Genomic DNA, 21255 nt, shown 5'->3' on the forward strand with positions numbered 1-21255 from the left:
TATGCGAATGACATGCTTCTGTTTTTAGAGGACCGGGGATCATCACTAGAAGCAATATTTAAGATTCTAAGCATCTTTGCAAGGTTTTCGGGCCTACAAGTTAATTGGGAGAAGTCCAATGTCATGGCTATCGATGATGGAGCTCAGGCTCGGGCATCACCTTTGGTCCCTATAGCCTGGGTATCTGAATTTAAATATTTGGGTGTTTGCGTATCCCCCAAAGTTGGTGACTCCCAGTACCTATCACTCAATTTAATGCTGCTACTTGTAAAAGTTAAGATTCAGTTAGATGCCTGGAAGCATTTACTACTCTCCCTGATCGGTAGGGTGAATCTTCTTAAAATGAAAATCTTACCAGTCTATTTTTTGCGCAAGACTCCAATATGGGCCCCATGCTCATTCTTTAAGAGTGCAAATAGCCTGTTTAGCTCCTACCTGTGGTGCTCCGGTCATCCCAGAATAGGTCTCCGTACATTACAGGAACCCCATGGACAGGGAGGATTAGCTCTCCCAGACCTGTTTAAGTATTTTATAGCAGGGCAAATGGTGATTGCCAGGCGCTGGCTGGTAAGAGATGATGGTGATGCAGCAACAGTACTTGAAGCTGCACTTATGGGATCCTTTGCTATTTGGTGCACAGGGGACCACAGGTAACGGCGCCTTTGACTGGCTCCATGTGCGCTACTATCTGCGCGTGGGACAGGGCAAGGGTGCTAGTGCACTCTGCAACAGAGGTATGGTCGCGGGACACTCCATTATGGTTCAATCCTAGACTATCCCATTTTAGTGAAATTCTGGACCCAATAATATGGGCCCGAGTCAGCATCAAACAATTGAAGAACATAGTAGGGGGGGACTGCTCACTTTTGGTCAATTAAAGGATAGGCACGACCCTCCAAACTGGTACTTTTTCCGTTATTTATAGCTGCGGTACGCATTCGCTTCACAGTTGGAACACCAAACTTCGCCCCTGGAACAGTTACTGTGTGACGGGTCCATGCAAAAGACTGTCGGAAGCTTCTAAAGAGTTATTCGTCGAAAGGCCTAAGAAAGTGTAGGGATAAATGGAGCTCACTAGTCCCCAATTTTCAGGGGGATGACTGGGATAATATGTGGGACCACCCATTTCGGGTCCTAGTGTCGGCTCGTGATCGGTATATTCAATTTAAGATACTTCATAGGGTATACTACACCCCAGCAAGAATAGCCAGTATATATAGTTCGGATGACGCGACTTGCTGGCGTTGCACTACTGCCATGGCGGATTTCGATCATATATTCTGGCATTGCCAGCCAATAAGGAAGTTCTGGGCAGGGGTCACAAGAACCATTCAAGGCCTAATCTCTCTACCTGTCCCCTTGACTATATCAGTATGTCTGCTAGGCCTGGTGGAAGAGGTGACACCGCTTAGGGCACAAAGAACCATTCTCTCCCTTACTTTGTTCTATGCATGCAAGGCTATACTACTATGCTGGAAAAAGCCTGAAGCTCCCTCCCTGGCCTACTGGAAGGACATAGTGAATAAGGCATTGCCCTTCTATAAAGCCACTTACTTGAGTAGGGGTTGCCCCAAAAAGTTTGAGAAAGTATGGCAATGCTGGCTTTCATCCAATGACACTCTATAAATAAGGGGTTTAAATAATGCATGACTGGAATACCCACATGTTAGAATGGCCTGGCATGCTTAGTAGCGAACAAGTGTTTATGTGTACAACTCTATATCTCATCTAGTCTCCACTGCTTTAATTGATGAAAGGATGCTGACAGAGTAATTAATACTGTTTAACTGCCTGTAATTTTTTGGGACATTGCACGGGGGAAGAGGAAGGAGGGGGGGGGGGGGGAATGGTTGCGGGTTTTGCACTTTTTGTATTGTTTATAAAAATGTGAATAAAAACAGTTTTCCAAAAAAAATAAAAAAATTTTGTTGTCCCCTCCAAATAACCCAACACACACAGCCATTAATGTCTAAATTGCTGGCAACAAAAGTGAGTACATCCCTAAGTGAAAATGACCAAATTGGGCCCAAAGTGTCAATATTTTGTGTGGCCACCATTATTTTGCAACACTGCCTTAACCCTCTTGGGCATGGAGTTCACCAGAGCTTCACAGGATGCCACTGGAGTCCTCTTCCACTCCTCCATGACAGAGCTGGTGGATGTTAGAGACCTTGCGCTCCTCCACCTTCTGTTTGAGGATGCCCCACAGATGCTCAATAAGGTTTAGGTCTGGAGACATGCTTGACCAGTCCATCACCTTTACCCTCAGCATCTTTAGCAAGGCAGTGGTCGTCTTAGAGGTGTGTTTGGGGTCATTATCGTGTTGGAATACTGCCCTGCGGCCCAGTCTCTGAAGGGAGGGGATCATGCACTGCTTCATTATGTCACGGTACATGTTGGCATTCATGGTTCCCTCAATGAACTGTAACTCCCCAGTGATGGCAGCACTCATGCAGCCCCAGACCATGACATTCCCACCACCATGCTTGACTGTAGGCAAGACACACTTGTCTTTGTACTCTTCACCTGATTGCCGCGACACACGCTTGACATCATCTGAACCAAATAAGTTTATCTTGGTATCATCAGACCAAAGGACATGGTTCCAGTAATCCATGTCCTTAGTCTCCCTTTCTTCAACAAACTGTTTGCGGGCTTGCTTTTGCATCATCTATAGAAGAGGCTTCCTTCTGGGATGACAGCCATGCAGACCAATTTGATGCAGTGTGCGGCGTATGGTCTGAGCACTGACAGGCTAACAACCCACCTCTTCAACCTCTGCAGCAATGCTGGCAGCACTCATACGTCTATTTCCCAAAGACAACCTTTGGACATGACGCTGAGCACGTGCACTCAACTTCTTTGATCGACCATGGCAAGGCCTGTTCTGAGTGGAACGTGTCCTGTTAAACCGCTGTATGGTCTTGGCCACCGTGCTGCAGCTCAGTTTCAGGGTCTTGGCAATCTTCTTATAGCCTAGGCCATCTTTATGTAGAGCAACAATTCTTTTTTTCAGATCCTCAGAGAGTTCTTTGCCATGAGGTGCCATGTAGAAGTTCCAGTGACCAGTATGAGAGAGTGAGAGTGATAACACCAAATTCAACACACCTGCTCCCCATTCACACCTGAGACCTTTTAACATTAACAAGTCACATGACACCGGGAAGGGAAAATGGACATTTTCAGTTAGGGGTGTACTTACTTTTGTTGCCAGCGATTTAGACATTAATGGCTGTGTGTTGAGTTTTTTTGAGGGGACAGCAAATGTACACTGTTATAAAAGATGTATACTCACTACTTTACATTGTAGCAAAGTGTCATTTCTTCAGTGTTGTCACATTAAAATATTTACAAAAGTGTGTAATAAAATATTTACAAAAGTGTTTGTTTATTTGTGGCGATAATTAATTTCCACTTAGCTGTCATATGAATGTGCATTGCATGATTGCATTTTCCTGCAAATTAAACAAACATTTATAATCAAGGGCTGCATACCTATTCATTGGGTTGTTCCTTATATTAATATTTGAAAACTTTTAAACTTCTTCACTGCCACCTCTGTGAAGTGCAGAGGTATTACACACAGCCACCTGATCGCTTGTATGCACCCCTGGTAGTGTTACTGAAGTGCAATCTGTTCACTTTTCTTTTTCTTTTTTTTTTGCACAATTAACTTCATTGAGGGGGAGGTGAGACATCAGGGATCTCATTAAGGAGAACCTGTCACAAAAATAGTATCACAAAGGGGAGTTTTCGTCCCCTATGTGATAAAAAATAAATAATGTTTAGTTAAGAAAAGTTATACCCAAGCAGCACTATACTTTAATACAATTTAAATTGCACAGCTACTGTGCGTATATTTAGAGGAGAGTTTGTCTTATCTCTTCTATAACAAGCCTATGATGTAACTCTTACCTATCCGGAAATCTGAAGTAATATTTTTCATTTCTTCCATGAGAGCTGTGCCAAGGCTTTTTACATTCTCTAAATCATCTTTCATGGAAAATGACAGGTCCATAAGATAGTATAAGTCAATAGGATAATCCTCTGCTCTTCTGAATGTTAAATTTATTGTCTGGGGCTCTCCTGTACAAAATATAAGATAAAAATATATTAGAGAATCCATGTGACAATGCTTATACACAGAAACCCATGCTCAGGAGTCAAAACCCATTTTTGCACCTGGTCTTAGTTCAAAATGTAACTGCTGGGGTCTGATCTGTGTAATGTTGGAGGGGTTCATAGGTTTTCCATCGGTTTTATTTGTTATAGGATCGTCCTTTAGCTTTTCTTTGCTCCCTCTGGGATTCTGAATGTTATCCTCTGAACAGCCCTTACTTTTCAAAGCAGCAGGTTCATCACAGCGTGCAGATGTGAGCTCATCTTCTTGCAAAAAATCCTAAAATTAGGAACAAGGTATCGAGATTAAAGTACATGAAAAGTAAATCAAGTGCATAAATAAAATCAACTGCATAAAAAAAAAAATGGCTTCTAACTTGTTATGCCAGCTTAAGCAGCATGACTTCTACCCAGGGGCGGCCTGTTCATTAAGGGCGTACGGGCACTGCCCCCTGTCACACTACCTTCTCTACTTCTCTATGTAGAATATATGGATTCATGCATAGCATGAATCTATCCATAGCCGCTGTAGCCACCCCCTCTTCAGGCGTCCAGCCCCTTTTTGGACGCCGGGCTCCTGAATTACAGCGGCGGGGGTGTTTTTTTTAAGCACCTGATTAGGCACTAGTAGGCTTCAAAAAAGGTGGACTTGGAGAGCAGAGCATTGCGTTTGCAGTCCACCCAGGTGTGTTAGAAAAGCAAATGAATATTTGCTTTTCCAACACTGAACCGCCTCTCTGCTAATCAGGAGGCATGGGTCTAATACCTGTCACTTGATTGGCTGAAGGCACAGGCGATCCCATTGGCCGCCTAGCAGAAGGCAAGAAGAGACGTATGGAGGACACAGGAGACATTGCCTGACCTGCGCTACCCATCCCACAGCTCACCACCATCACCCACTGCCTGACCCACCACCACCATGGGGTAAGTGCCGGTATGACAGCGGGCGGGTGGATGGGGGGTGTCACAGTGGCTACATTTGCTGGGCATAGTTGGCTGCAAATGATGGGCACAGTTGGCTGCATTTGCTGGGCACAGTTGGCTGCATTTTCTGGGCATATTTGGCTGCATTTGCTGGGCACATTTGGCTGTATATGATGGGCACAGTTGGCTACAGATGATAGGCACAGTTGGCTGCATATGATGGGCACAGTTGGCTGCATATGATGGGCACGGCGGCTGCATATGATGGGCACAGTTGGCTGCATTTGCTGGGCACAGTTGGCTGCATTTGCTGGGCACAGTTGGCTTCATATGATGGACACAGTTGGCTGCATATGATGGGCACAGTTGGCTGCATATGATGGCCACAGTTGGCTGCATATGATGGACACAGTGGCTGCATATGATGGGCACAGTTGGCTGCATTTGATAGGCAAAGTTGGCTGCAATTGATGGGCACAGTGGTTGCACATAAAAAGTGTTGTTGCTGATGTCTTTATAAACTGAATACTCTTTATATACACTACACAATTTTACTAAATGTCACAGTTTATATACTGTGAGGTTCTATATACTGTTTATTGTCTCAAATCTCAATTTCACTCTTGCTTCATATAGTAACTTCATAATGGAATAATGATTTTAGCTAATGTCGTTGTGTATCCATATTAGCATAAATGCCGTTATTGAAAGACATAATAGATTTGCTTGAAAAAACACTGAATCGAAATTAGAAATAACTTTTTATAGGTCACACCAGGATGGTTAATGTCCTTTTAAAATTTTGTTGAAACACTGACAGTGTCAGATTTAATAAATGTGCTTTGTATACCCCCCCCCCCCCCGTATATAACAGTATGCTGGATCACAGAAGCAAAAAAAAAAAAGAAAATAATTTTGAGTTATGGAGAAGGCTGAGAGCAATACAGTAGAAGGTACATACTTGAGTAGAATATATTTTTTGAACCAGAGTATAGCAAATTCAATAAATCCAGTCCAATCCAATTCAACAAATATGTAGCCACACAATTATAAATGCCTTTTGGATACCGCAAACAGTTCATCCTAACTTACTACTTTTGTGCACCACCCACAATTTGGTCCAGCTTGTATACATTCTCCACAAGATTTGGCATTTGCTTGTAAACACTCTGTTCCACCTACAAAAAAAAATACATTATTTACCCTGACATTCAGTCCAACCTAATGCAGTCTCATGCCAGTTTAAGGCAAGAGTTTTTTAAAAGACATTTATATATTTTATTTTTTAACCAGTTCCCCTTTAGAGCAATTTTAAATTTTTTTTTACACTCGTTATTAGTTTAGCTATAAAATTACCTTCATTACACCCAGAAAGTGAAACCAGATGCCTTACAGAATAAAAATATACAAATGAGGAGACAAATAATTCCACAGTAGAGCACTAATTAATCTACAAATCTCCTAAATATTAGAATTGTGAAATGATCAACATAAAACAACCATGCATAATAAAAAGTGTCCATGTGGCATATCCAAAAAATATACATGCTCTAAAATATGCAAATCAATATGGTAATAAAGTCCAACTTAAAGTGATGAAAAAATAGTGAAACAAAATCTCGATGATCAACCAAAATCCTTCACCAAAGTGATGTGTGCCAATTCCAATCCCTTAGGAATAAAGCTCACCAGATGCTGATGTCAGCAGTCTGTGGTAGTGAGCTCTTGTAGATCACCAACTCTGGGTTCCCCAGGGCGCAGAGTCTAAGCCCCAGCCTGCTTCTTCACCAGAGCCCCTGATGGTGGGGATGGTCTTGCAGCAAGCTGGAACCAGGTCGCGGCCCCCAAGTACGCCTAGCCAAGGATGCAGAGACCACTCGTGTGTGCAGTGTACAAGCAGCAGGCAAAAAGGAATCCAGAAGACAAGCCAAGACTGGGGCGGACAGCGAACAAGCACAGATGGTAAACAAAGCAGGGGTCGGTACACAGGTAATCAGACACAGTATGGACAAGAGGTATGCAAACGGGAGCTCAGAGAACTAAGACATTGCTCAGGCAATGTGGGTTTCACTGTGCATGTCTTATATAGACAAGCAACTAGGAGGCGGGCCAGGAAGTGATGGAAGGGAAGGAAATAAAAGGTCCACAGAATAGCAGACGCCCACAGGAGAGCACAGCCAAGCCACACATGTGAAAGGAATCAGATGGAGAAACACTGCAGCAAGGAGATGAGAGTACACAAGCAGGAAACTGCAGGCTAACTTGTGACAGTACCCCCCTCTTACGAGGTCTCTCCACTTGTTTAGGGCCAGGCTTGAGAGGAAACTTCTGATGAAAAAGTTTCACCAAATGCGGGGCAAAAAGATCAGTAGACGGAATCCAACACCTCTCCATATCACTTTCCAATCAATGAGGTACAAAAGCCTCCCCCTGGAGAATTTGGAATCCAAGATTTGCTTGATTTCATACTAATCCGAGGTACTGACCTTTTGGGAAGTATGACGAATAGGATGAGAAAACCTATTGATGATGTAAGGTCTAAGAAGAGAAACATGGAAAACATTAGGCTTTCGTAGATGTGAAGGGAAACGGAGCTTGAAAGCGACAGGGTTAACCAGGGAAATAATTGTAAAGGGACCAATGAAACGGGGAGAAAATTTCATAGAAGGTACGCGGAGATGGATATTCTTGGTAGAGAGCCAAACCTTGTCACCGGGAAGAAATTTGTCACTCACACGGCGATGACGATCAGCCGCTACTTTGTACCTGGAAGATGCCAGATGTACATTCTTGGAAAAATCTACCCAGATAGAATTGAGAGATCGTTGCATCTCTGCAGTCGCAGGCACCTCAGCAGAGATGGGAACAGGAAATGGTACCGAAGGATGGCGACTAGGGATGAGCTTCGCGTTCGAGTCAAACCCATGTTCGACTTGAACATCGGCTGTTCGATCATTCGCCGAATTGCGAACGTTATGGGCCGTTCGCGCCAAATTCGTGTGGCGCATCACGGCCCATTATTCACTGCGGCATCGCAGTGCATTGCTGGCTGATGATTGGCCAAGCATGCACTATGACCCGCATGCTTGGCCAATCACAGCGCCGTCGGTAGAGAGGGCTGTAATTGGCCAAAGCCAGGGTGGCTTTGGCCAATTATGGCTCAGGGGGTTTAGAACACGCCCCACACTATATAAGGCCGCCTGCACGGCGGCCCTGTGTAGTGTGTTCCGGCGTGCTGAGAGATAGACAGAGAGACAGTGTCATTTCATTTGAGTTAGCTAGATTAGGCAGGACAGTCAGTGAGTTAGCTGCGCTTACAGTGTATTGTGTGTATATATATGCATCCCAGGTGTTGCATATATATATATACACTGTATTCAGTTTAGCTAGATCCGTTCCTGTTATCTTCCTACTGACAGGCAGGCTTGTCTTGTTACAGTATTTACAGCTACCTGAAGAAAATTACTGGTGTTCTTTTGATCCGATTAGTACCACAGTCAGGCAGCTAGACTATTTACAGTTAGTGTAGTGCGTCCTGCTCACAGTGTTCAGCTAAAACTACAAGTTAGTGTAGTGTGATCTCTGAACAGTGTTCAGCTAAAGCTACAGTTAGTGTAGTGAGACCTCTGCACAGTGTTCAGCTAAAGCTACAAGTTAGTGTAGTGCGTCCTCCTCACAGTGTTCAGCTAAAGCTACAAGTTAGTTTAGTGTGACCTCTGCACAGTGTTCAGCTAAAGCTACAAGTTAGGGTAATGTGTTCTCCTCACAGTGTTCACCTAAAACTACAAGTTAGTGTAGTGAGACCTCTGCACAGTGTTCAGCTAAAGCTACAAGTTAGTGTAGTGCGTCCTCCTCACAGTGTTCAGCTAAAGCTACAAGTTAGTTTAGTGTGACCTCCTCACAGTGTTCAGCTAAAGCTACAAGTTAGGGTAGTGTGTCCTCCTCACAGTGTTCAGCTAAAACTACAAGTTAGTGTAGTGCGACCCCTGCACAGTGTTCAGCTAAAGCTACAAGTTAGTGTAGTGAGACCTCTGCACAGTGTTCAGCTAAAGCTACAAGTTAGTGTAGTGCGTCCTGCTCACAGTGTTCAGCTAAAACTACAAGTTAGTGTAGTGCGACCTCTGCACAGTGTTCAGCTAAAGCTACAAGTTAGTGTAGTGAGACCTCTGCACAGTGTTCAGCTAAAGCTACAAGTCAGTGTAGTGCGTCCTGCTCACAGTGTTCAGCTAAAACTACAAGTTAGTGTAGTGCGACCTCTGCACAGTGTTCAGCTAAAGCTACAAGTTAGTGTAGTGCGTCCTCCTCACAGTGTTCAGCTAAAACTACAAGTTAGTGTAGTGAGACCTCTGCACAGTGTTCAGCTAAAGCTACAAGTTAGTGTAGTTCGTCCTCCTCACAGTGTTCAGCTAAAGCTACAAGTTGGTGTAGTGTGTCCTCCTCACAGTGTTCAGCGAAAACTACAAGTTAGTGTAGTGCGACCTCTGCACAGTGTTCAGCTAAAGCTACAAGTTAGTGTAGTGCGTCCTCCTCACAGTGTTCAGCTAAAACTACAAGTTAGTGTAGTGAGACCTCTGCACAGTGTTCAGCTAAAGCTACAAGTTAGTGTAGTGCGTCCTCCTCACAGTGTTCAGCTAAAGCTACAAGTTAGTTTAGTGTGACCTCTGCACAGTGTTCAGCTAAAGCTACAAGTTAGGGTAGTGTGTCCTCCTCACAGTGTTCACCTAAAACTACAAGTTAGTGTAGTGCGACCTCTGCACAGTGTTCAGCTAAAGCTACAAGTTAGTGTAGTGAGACCTCTGCACAGTGTTCAGCTAAAGCTACAAGTTAATGTAGTGCGTCCTGCTCACAGTGTTCAGCTAAAACTACAAGTTAGTGTAGTGCGACCTCTGCACAGTGTTCAGCTAAAGCTACAAGTTAGTGTAGTGAGACCTCTGCACAGTGTTCAGCTAAAGCTACAAGTTAGTGTAGTGCGTCCTCCTCACAGTGTTCAGCTAAAACTACAAGTTAGTGTAGTGCGACCTCTGCACAGTGTTTAGCTAAAGCTACAAGTTAGTGTAGTGCGTCCTCCTCACAGTGTTCAGCTAAACCTACAAGTTATTTTTTTGCAAGCTCTGCAACAGTGTTCAGCTAAAGCTACCTGTAGAAGGTTGGTGGTGTTTTCCTGATCCTATCACTACCGCAGGCAGCTAAATAAGCTACAAGTTAGTGTAGTGCAAGCTCTGCACAGTGTTCACCTAAAGCTACCTGTAGAAGGTTGGTGGTGTTTTCCTGATCCTATCACTACCTCAGGCAGCTAAATAAGCTACAAGTTATTTTTTGGCGAGCTCTGCACAGTGTTCACCTAAAGCTACCTGTCGAAGGTTGGTGGTGTTTTCCTGATCCTATCACTACCGCAGGCAGCTAAATAAGCTACAAGTTAGTGTAGTGCAAGCTCTGCACAGTGTTCACCTAAAGCTACCTGTAGAAGGTTGGTGGTGTTTTCCTGATCCTATCACTACCGCAGGCAGCTAAATAAGCTACAAGTTATTTTTTGGCAAACTCTGCACAGTGTTCACCTAAAGCTACCTGTAGAAGGTTGGTGGTGTTTTCCTGATCCTATTACTACCGCAGGCAGCTAAATAAGCTACAAGTTAGTTTTTTGCGAGCTCTGCACAGTGTTCAGCTAAAGCTACCTGTAGAAGGTTGGTGGTGTTCTCATACTACAGGCAGGCAGTTGATTTTGCTAGCTGCAGTATCAGTACATATATATAGTCCAGCTTAGTGCAGCTACAGGCCATTAGTATGTCTGGAAGGCCAACAAGGAGAGGCAGACAGTCACAAGCCAATAAAAGAGGGCAAGCAGGCTCTGTGTCTAGAGGCAACAGTGCTGGTCGTGGGGATGGTGCATCCTCATCAGCACGTGGCCATGGGACACACTTGGCCTTTTCTTCGGCAGCTGGTTGTGTTGAGCCGCAACATGCGGAAGACTTGGTCGAGTGGATGACGAAGCCGTCCTCATCCTCCTCATACTCTCTCACCCATGCTCAGGGTACTTTGTCTGGCAAAGCAGCGTCCTCTTCCCTCGGCTCAATGTCATCAGTGACTCCTTCCCTAGCCCCACCATGTCCTCCTGAGGAGTCCCTCGAACTGTTTGACCACAGTATTGGGTACATGCTCCAGAAGGATGCCCAGTGTTTGAAAGGCTCTGATGATGATACTGAGCTAGATGAAGGCAGTAACATGAGCACGGACAGAGGGGGTGTCCAAGAAGGACAGCAATCTGGCAGTCATGCTCCCCCTGCTGCAGTATACTGCCAGATTTGCTCCAGTGATGAGGAGGGAGGGGATGATGAGGTCACTGACTCAACGTGGGTGCCTGATAGGAGAGAGGAGGAGGAGGCGGCACATCACCAACGAGGCAGGATGCCCTCCAGGGGCCAGCCTAAGGCAGCACACTGACTGCATCACACCCCAAAGCTCCGCATGTGCAGGGCGCTGCAGTCTCTGCGCGTTATTCAAAAAGTTCTTTGGTGTGGGCCTTTTTTGAGACGAGTGCATCAGATCGAACCGCTGCTATTTGCAACATATGTCTCAAGCGTATCTCGCGTGGCCAAAACATCTCCCGCTTGGGCACCACATGCCTGAACAGACATATGTTGACCTGCCATGCAGTTCGTTGGCAAGCGTATTTAAAAGGCCCACACCAAAGAACAAGGAGGACCTCTCCTTGCTCCTCATCAGCTGAGATCTCCAACCCCACTATACCTTCAGTCCTCTCTGAGACCTGCACTGAGAGGAATGAAGGTGTAGAATTAGGTGTGTCACAGCCAAGTACTTGTGGGGAATCTGCTTTCGGTACACCAACGTCAGATTGTACCAGGCAAATTTACCTGCCCCAGCTGCTGCACCGCCGAAAGAAGTTTGCTCCCAGCCATCCACAAGCCCAGCGGTTGAATGCTAGCTTGGCAAAATTGCTAGCACTTTAACTGCTGCCTTTTCAGTTGGTAGACTCTGTTTTCCGTGAGTTTGTGGAATGTGCGGTTCCTCAGTGGCAGGCACCCAAACGCCACTTTTTCTCATGGAAGGCAATTCCGGCTCTCTACCGGCATGTGGAAGGCAATGTCCATGCCTCGCTGGACAGGGCGGTCAGCGGTAAGGTGCATATTACCGCTGACTCATGGTCCAGCAGGCATGGACAGGGACGTTACCTAAGTTTCACGGCGCATTGGGTGACTCTGCTAGCAGCTGGGAAGGATGCAGGACAAGGTGCAGTAGTGTTGGAGGTTGTTCCACCACCACGCCTCCAAAATGCCACTACTAATGATTGTGACACACCTCTCTCCTCCACCCCTCCTCTTCTTCTTCCTCCATGGCCTCTTCCTGTGCTTTGTCCTCGGAACCAGCGGTGCTCCGTAGGCGTTCAAGGGGCTACGCATGTATGCAGGTCAAAAGATGCCATGCGGTGCTTGGGCTGGTGTGCTTGGGGGACAGGAGCCACACTGGGGCAGAGGTTCTGTCAGCTCTGCAGGGGCAGGTTCAGAGGTGGTTGACGCCATGCCAACTTAAGGCAGGAATGGTGGTTTGCGACAATGGCACCAACCTCCTCTCTGCCCTCCAACAGGGACAAATGACCCATGTGCCCTGTTTGGCTCACGTCCTTAACTTGGTGGTTCAGCGGTTCTTGGGCAGGTGACCGGGCTTATAGAATGTCCTGAGGCAGGCCAGGAAAGTCTGTGTGCATTTCCGCCGGTCATATAATGCCAGTGCTCGGCTGGCGGACCTCCAAAAGGAGTTTAACCTGCCCAAGAACCGCCTAATCTGTGACATGCCAACCAGGTGGAACTCAACGTTGGCCATGCTGCAGCGGCTGCACACGCAGCAGAGGGCCATCAATGAGTACCTGTGCGACTATGGCACCAGGACAGGGTCAGGGGAGCTTGTTTTTTTTCCCCCACGCCAGTGGGCCATGATCAGGGATGCATGCACTGTCCTGTCACCATTTGAGGAGGCCACAAGGATGGTGAGCAGTGACAGTGCATGCATCAGTGACACTGTCCCCCTTGTCCACCTGTTGGAGCACACGCTGCGTAGAATAATGAACAGGGCACTTGAGGCAGAACAGAGGCAGGAAGAGGAGGACTTCCTTAGTTCTCAAGGTCCCCTTTATCCAGACATTGTTCCTGCGTGCCCACCGATCACACAGGAAGAGGACGAGGAGGAGGATTGTGTCAGTATGGAGGTGGAGCCTGGCACTCAACATCAGCAGCAGTCTTTAAGGGATCAGTCCCAAGAAACACATGGACTTGTACGTGGCTGGGAGGAGGTGGCTGCGGACCATGTCATCCTTAGTGACCCAGAGGACTCCGGACCGAATGCCTCAGCAAACCTACGCTGTATGGCCTCCCTGATCCTGCAAAGCCTGCGTAAGGATCCTCGTATTCGTGGTATCAAGGAGAAGGACCAATACTGGCTGGCAACCCTCCTTGATCCACGTTACAAGGGTAAGGTTGCGGACCTTATCTTGCCGTCGCAGAGGGAGCAGAGGATGAAACATCTTCGGGAGGCCTTGCAGAAAGGTTTCTGCAACGCGTTCCCAGTGACTGGGAGGTTACAAACTCCTGTTTCTGGACAAAGTGTTGCTGAGGCTTCGGTCAGTCATGCAATTCAGAAAATTCGAGCATCACATAGTCTGTCAAAAAGTTCAGAAATCCAGGGTAGCGGGTACCAATTCCTATTGGTGTTGGCATTGAGACCTCTATAATCAATACAGGGCTGGAGTGTACCATCCTTTTTCTCCACAAAGAAAACGGCAGCCCCAGCAGGAAAATTGGACTTATGGATAAAACCTTTCTGCAGATTCTCCTGGACGTACTCAGACATGGCTTGAGTCTCAGGGATGGAGAGAGGGTAGACTCGACATCGGGTGGCATAGTCCCAGGTTGAAGGTCAATTGCACAATCGTAGGGACGATGAAGAGGCAAACTGTCAGTAACATTTTTTCAAAAGACACCTTGGAAGGCCTGATAATGTCAAGCAGCATCCGAGAGGTAGTGACCTCAGCCACAGGTACACGGAGAGGTGGGCTCACCTTAGGGAGACAAGTCTGATGGCATTGCGACCCCCAAGATAACACTTGGCCAGAGTTCTAATCCAGATAGGGTGAGCGTTTCTGCAACCATGGAAGTCCAAGAAAGATGGGGCTAGAGGACTTAGAAAGGAGACTTCTTCACGATGAAGGACACCGACATGCATAGTTATGGGGGCAGTTCAAAACCATAGGGGTCCTAAGGCCAAGGTAGAGCCATCCACTGCAGATACTGATAGAGGCATTGCCGGAGGAACATGAGGAATGCCCAATTTAGTGGCCGAAGACTGCTCAATTAAATTTCTGGGTGCCCCAGAGTCCACATGCAGAAACTTGATATGAGTTCAGGGCCCAATGAATGGAGACAGGTATGATGAATCAAGGGTAAGTGGCGGAATTCAGGTTCTGGTCTAGATCACCTCCCTCTAAGCGACCTAGACCCGAAAGTTTCCCAGACAGACAGGACAGGACTTTATTATATGACCATCAGCTCCACAGTAAAGAAATAGACCGAGTCTCAGGCAACGTGAGTGCTCTTGTGGAGTGAGACACGTCTGGTCTAATTGCATTGGTTCTTCAGAAGCTTACACAGCTGGAGAGATGGGTTGTTCTGGAGCTTTCTGGACAACAGGGGCAAAGCGGCCCACTGGGGGGCGGTGTGGAGCAGTACTTTCCAGATCTCGCTCCTGGAAACGGACATCGATTTGGGTGCTAAGGGTGATCAAGCCATCCAGGGTGGTGGTCATAGTTCTGCCAGCTAATTCATCCTTAATACAATCCGCTAGTCCTTGCCAAAAGGTTGCAGTAAGGGCCTCATTATTCCATGCCAGTTCTGAAGCCAAGGTGCGAAACTGAACTACATATTGACCAACAGTCATGTTGTCCATGTTGACGAAGCCAAAGAAGAGCTCCAGAAGCGGATGAGGTCCTGCCAGGAACATCAAAGGTGTTATGGAAAGCTTGTAGGAAGGCAGAGAGACTGGAAACATTAGGATCTTGACATTCCCACAATGGCGAGGCCCAAGCCAGAGCCTCTCCCAAAAGGAGTGAAATCATGTACGCCACCTTGGAACGATAGTAGGAAAATAATGGCCTGCTAGCTCGAAGTGGATCGAGCACTGATTGATGAAGCCCCGACAAGTTTTAGGATCACCAGAGAAGCGAAGCAGTGGAGGCAGCTGGAGTTTTGAAAGACTGCCCTCTGCTGGAGGGACTGCGGGAGCTGGAGCAGCAGGGGCTGAAACAGAAGCTGTAACGGAGGGTGAGGAAGTGTATACATCCTGCAGCTGATCCACACGGGAGGAAAGTTCCTGCAGACACTGCATAATCCATTCTTGATAGGCCTGCTGGATGTCAACTCTCTGCGCCAAACACTGAAGTTGATCCAGAAGAGGCTGTGGTGTTTCTGAGGAGCTCATGGCCTGAGCAAACTGTCAGGAGTCTGTGATAGTGACCTCTTGCAGATCGCCAGCTCAGGGTTCCCCAGGGCACGGAGTCTAAGCCCCAACCTGCTTCTTCACCAGAGCCCCTGATGGTGGGGATGGCCTTGCAGCAAGCTGGAACTAGGTCGCGACCCCCAGGTATGTCTAGCTGAGGATGCAGAGACCACTCGCGTGTGCAGCGTACAAGCAGCAGACAAAAGGGAATCCAGAAGACAAGCCAAGACCAGGGCGGACAGCGAACAAGCACAGATGGTAAACAAAGCAGGGGTCGGTACACAGGTAGTTATACACAGTATGGGCAAGAGGTATGCAAGCGGGAGCTCAGAGAACTAAGACATTGGCAATGTGGGTCATACTAAGCATGTCTTATAAAGGGAAGCAACTAGGAGGCGAGCCAGGAAGTGAAGGAAGGGAAGAAAATAAAGGTCCACAGAATAGCAGACGACGACCATAGGAGAGCACAGCCAAACCACACATGTGAAAGGAATCAGATGGAGAAACACTGCAGCAAGGAGGTAAGAGTACACAAGCAGGAAACTGCAGGCTAATTTGTGACAGCTGTTGCCATTCAGTCTCGTGTCTGGCAAATATTGCCCCTATTAAATGTTATTGAAGAGCTGCTTATACATGCCAATCTCCATCCAGATCAATAAAGACACTCTCTACATGTGGAAGATAGAAATTGATAGAAATTGAGACAGAGCCTCCAATAGTGTAAAAACACCTTAAGGTAATCAGTTTATTAAAAGTAATGCACTTACATCATGAAAGATTCAAAATCGCTTTGTTAAAATTCCAAATATGCCAGGAGACTCAGTGTTGCGATCTCCTCATAGCTTCCTTCGTACACATGGAGTCACCATCTCAGAGTTGCCGTGTAGCCACGTCCCTACGCGTTTCATTACTTACGACTTCATCATAGGGGGTGGCGACACAGCACGGCAACAAAGCTTAAGTATCCTCCTCCTTATCACTTTAACTCACAGTGAGCAAATTTAATAGACCTTTAAGCCAATGGACATGGACCACCGCAATCAGAGGCGGCTCTCTAATTAGGCAAATTAGGCGGTCACCTAAGGCCTCGTGCTCACAGGGGCCTCGGGACCGTCTAATTTGCCTGACAATGGGAGAGGAGGAGAGCCCAGCATCAGAAAGGATTGCGCTGCCTACGGATGGGCGGGACCCATCTAGAACACCGGGACTGCACTGTCTGCTAAGACTCTCCCCCGCCGCCTTCTCATCTCTTTTATGGGCTCGGGCAGCACTGTACGGGGTGAGTCACTGGCCCCGTGCCGCTATGATTCCTGTAAGAAAAAAAGCCACACCAGTGATCACAGGGGAGGTGAGCGGTGTCAGCTCAGCCTGTCCTGTCCAGGTCCTCTATGATTGCCTATGAGGATGCTGGAATCAGCTCACACACCGCCCGCTCTGTCCTCTGCACATCCTGCAGATAGGTGTGCTGGAGTGCTGACAGGTGGGCGTGGCCAGCGGAGGCAAAACATCTCACCGTGCTCGGTCCGGAGACTAATGAGCTGCAGACCGCGAGGTTGACTGCTTGGTGAAGCCCCGCCCCCTCGTGTGTTGTGGATTCACCCCAGCAATGCAGAGGCTGCTCAGAGTGCCGGTAGTCTGATGAGTTCGGGGATTGGGGTGAGTCCGATGACATGGAAGATCCGTTTTTCTGCACACTGATACATGACCGATCTGTTTATCACCCAGCAAACCACTGCTCTTCCATGTGACCCCATCTTCACCCCCATCCCTCTCTTCCCCCCCTTCCCTCCTCTTCCGCCTCTCTCTCCCCCCTCTTCATCCCCATCTCCTGCCTTTCTCCCCCCCCCTTCTCCCCCCCTCCATCCCCATCCCTCTCTCTCTCCTCCCTCCTCTTCCGCCTCTCTCTCCCTCCTCCCCTCTCTTCATCCCCATCTCCCTCCCCCCTTCTCCCTCCCGCCTTTCTCCCCCTCTCCCTCTCCCCAATCTCTCTCCTCTCCCCCCCTCTCCTCCTCTTCCCCTCTCTCTCTCCCCAATCTTCTCTCTCTCCTCTATCCCCTCTCCTCCTCTCACCCCTCCCCCATTCTCTCCCATCTCTCTTCCCCTCCTCCTCTCACCCCTCCCCCATTCTCTCCCCCTCTCTCTTCATCCTCATCCCTCTCACTCCCCCCTCCCCTCTCTCCCCCCTCCCTCTTCATCCTCATCCCTCTCACCCCTCTCTCCCCTCTCCCCTCTCTCCCCCTCCCTCTTCATCCTCATCCCTCTCACTCCCCTCTCTCTCCTCTCTCTTCCCCCTCTCTCTGTCCCCATCTCTCTTCCCCCCATCCCGTCTCTTCCCCCCTCTCACCCCCTCTCTCTCCCCCACTATCGCTCTCTCTCTCTCTCCCGACCTCTTGCTCCTCCCCTCTGCCCACTCTCTCTCCTCTCTCCCCCTCTCCCCCCTTCTCCTCTTCCCCTCTCCTCCTCTTCCCCTCTCTCTCCCCAATCTTCTCTCTCTCTCCTCTCTCCCCTCTCACCCCTCCCCCATTCTCTCCCCCTCCCTCTTCACCCTCATCCCTCTCACTCCCCTCTCCCCTCTCTCCCCCCTCCCTCTTCATTCTCATCCCTCTCACTCCCCTCTCTCCCCCTCCCTCTTCATCCTCATCCCTCTCACTCCCCTCTCTCTCCTCTCTCTCCTCTCCTCTCTCTTCCCCCCTCTCCTCACTCTTCCCCCCTCTCTCTGTCCCCATCTCTTTTCCCCCTCTCACCCCCTCTCTCTCCCCCACTATCGCTCTCTCTGTCTCTCTCTCCCCACTCTCTCTCCTCTCTCTCCCCCTCCTCTCTCTCCCCCCTCTCCTCCTCTTCCCCTCTCTCTCTCCCCAATCTTCTCTCTCTCCTCTCACCCCCTCCCCCATTCTCTCCCCCTCCCTCTTCATCCTCTTCCCTCTCACTCCCCTCACCCCCCTCCTCTCTCCCCCCTCCCTCTTCACCCCTCGCACTCCCCTCTCTCTCCTCTCTCCCGACTATCCCCTCTCTTCCCCCCTCTCTCTCCCCACTATCTCTCTCTCTCCCCACCTCTCACTCCTTCCCTCCCTTTCTTCTCCCCTTTCTCTTACCTCTCTTTCCACTCCTCACTCATCCCTCTCTTTGTCTCTCACCCCCACACTATTTTGCTCCCCTTTTCTCTCTTTCTCCCCACCTCTCTCCCTCCCCCCCTTCCCCCCTACTCTCTCACATATTTTCCTACTTCCCTCTTTTTCTCCTCTCTTTTCCTGACACTGCAGTACAAAGAAATTCAGCTAGTGCTTTTCTGTCTTCAGGTTCGCTGACCATAGTAAATGCATTGGCTGTGTCCACAGCAGGTATGGGGCATAGGTTTAGGAAAATAGATGATGGATCCATGGCCTTTGTTAGGTAATGTGAAATTTGGGCATAACGCAGAGCTGTCTAGTAAGTGCCGTTCACTATACAGAGGGAACTTGTGTTACAGTGCATATCCTGGTGTGATATGATCCAATGACATGCTGGAATCCTTGAGGACTGGCCATGGGTGAATTGCCATTTCATTGTACACTGTACAATTCAAAGTATTCATTTTTACTGCTTGAATTATTTTTATTTTTATGAGTGGGGCCTCATGTATAAGTTTTGCCTAAGGCCTCACAAAGCCTAGAGCTGCCTCTGACCGCAATATTGTCCATCTGTCCAATTAACCCGCCTTTTGCTAGTTAAAATTGTAATGATAAATTATAAAATACTCACAACCATGTCATGCACATTACTGTGTCTCACCATACCACACCAATTGTCTAACTGTTCCATTAACCCCACACTAAGAGAGTTTGAAATAACCATTAAATTCTGCAAGAAGAGACTAATAGTCTCTCCAATTCTAAAGTTCGCAGCACGCACATATAAAATTAAATTAAATAATGGTAAATATAATCTACAAATATTAAATCTCACATTAATTGCCACTATAATTTAAAGGGGTTGTAAAGGTAAAATTTTTTTCACCTTAATGCATTCTATGCATTAAGGTGAAAAAACTTTTGACAGTACCGCCGCCCCCAGCCCCCCCGTTTTACTTACCTGACGCCTCGAATCTTCGCTGCTCGTCCTCGTCATCTTCATTGCAGCTCAGCCTGGTCGCTGATTGGCTGCAGTGGATGGATTGAAAGCAGCGCAGCCATTGGCTCGCACTGCTGTCAATCACATCCGATGACGCGGCGCGCCGGGGGGCGGGGCCGAGTGATACAGCGAGCGGCTATAGCCGCCGGCTGTATCACGGGAGCGCGCCCGCAAGCACTCACCACCATGCGAGGGAGCTCGCATTAAGGTGGTAAATGCTTGCGGGGAGGAGCTGAAACAGCCGCCGAGGGACCCCAGAAGACCAGCTTCGGGGCCACTCTGTGCAGAACGAGCTGCACAGTGAAGGTAAGTATAACATGTTTGTTATTTAAAAAAAAAAAAAAAATACCTTTACAACCCCTTTAAGGTTTGGAGGACTAATACTGTTGCTTTTACAAACTTGATTATAATTTATAATCTATATAAAATATCCCTAAATCATATATATATATAAACTTTATCTCATCCCCAAAAAATAAAGAATAAAAACTAAAGGTATATCCTCAAAAAAATCTCAAAATATTCAGTTAGAACCCAACTAATAAGTATTGATCATTAATAATCACTAATGAAACAGTTAATGTCCAGTTTGATGTTTAACCCCTCAGGGCTCATCGTTTGTAATAAATGAATCCACTTATTTTCCCTTCTGGAGAGGTCTCTAACTCTATTCGAGCCTCTCCAAGCAGGGCGGACCCTATCAACACCCCAAAATTGGAGAGAAGAGGAGTCTTTTGCATGGAAACTCCTTTAGTGTTCTGAGACACTATGATATTTATATCCTTTTAATATATTGGTTATATGTTCACCTACTCTTATTTTCAGAGTTCTTTTTGTGCGTCCAATATACATCAGTCCGCATGGGCAGACTAATGCATATACGACATGAGCAGTGTCACATGTTATGAGGTCAGTGATCTACCTGTAGGGTTTGAATAAAATGTGGATCGTTTCTTTACATTGTTTTTTGCAAACTGACATGCTCTACATTTCCCGCAGGCTATAAAAGCCTTTTGACCCTGACAGAAAGTTGGCTTGGACGGAGGATCTAGAATTTTTTTAACTACATTGTCACCAAAATTAGGAGCCCTCCTATTATTTATAGGAGGGCTCCTAATTTTGGTGACAATGTAGTTAAAAAGGAGGGTTTTTTGGGGATTGCAGGTTTTAATACCTTATCCATCCTGGGAATATGCCAATGCCTGGAGAATATGCTCTCAATTTCCTTATACTGGCAATTAAAAAAAAGTGTTTTTAAAAGAAGTCTACATGAGAAAAGTCATACTCACTTTGCTGAGCATTGCTGTATAAAAGTGAAACAAGACACAGCCCCATGAAGATGAGTTTATTTGCCATCTATAAAGAATTAGAATGCTTTCATTAGTGGCTTAAATTGCTGAAAGGTCTCAAACTATACATACATCAGTCCAACTTTCCACAGATTTGATCTTTTAGAATTTAGACTAACAAAACATACCAAATTCTGTTTAATGTGAGGGCCCACCTAAACAATTTATTTCTAGGCCTTGACACAACACAGAATGTGGTACATTTTGCCACCACCTGCTCTTATTAATGGTAAGACAGCAAATGTTTAATGACTTA

At 47.1% G+C, this 21255-nt stretch overlaps 1 protein-coding gene across 1 annotated transcript in view; it reads right to left on the reverse strand.

The window, feature by feature from the left end:
• LOC141144315 (integrin beta-1-A-like) overlaps positions 1-21255 on the reverse strand; it is a 115117-nt gene that overhangs the window by 89435 nt on the left and 4427 nt on the right. The window contains exons 2-5 of the mRNA XM_073629871.1: positions 20940-21006; positions 6136-6221; positions 4183-4399; positions 3916-4086 (exon numbers count right to left, since the gene is read on the reverse strand). Coding sequence (XP_073485972.1) covers positions 3916-4086; positions 4183-4399; positions 6136-6221; positions 20940-21006 — 541 coding nt within the window. The remainder of the gene's footprint in view (positions 1-3915; positions 4087-4182; positions 4400-6135; positions 6222-20939; positions 21007-21255) is intronic.

Source organism: Aquarana catesbeiana, linkage group LG05 (genome assembly GCF_042186555.1).
Source record: "Aquarana catesbeiana isolate 2022-GZ linkage group LG05, ASM4218655v1, whole genome shotgun sequence".
NCBI classification, from domain to species: domain Eukaryota; kingdom Metazoa; phylum Chordata; class Amphibia; order Anura; family Ranidae; genus Aquarana; species Aquarana catesbeiana.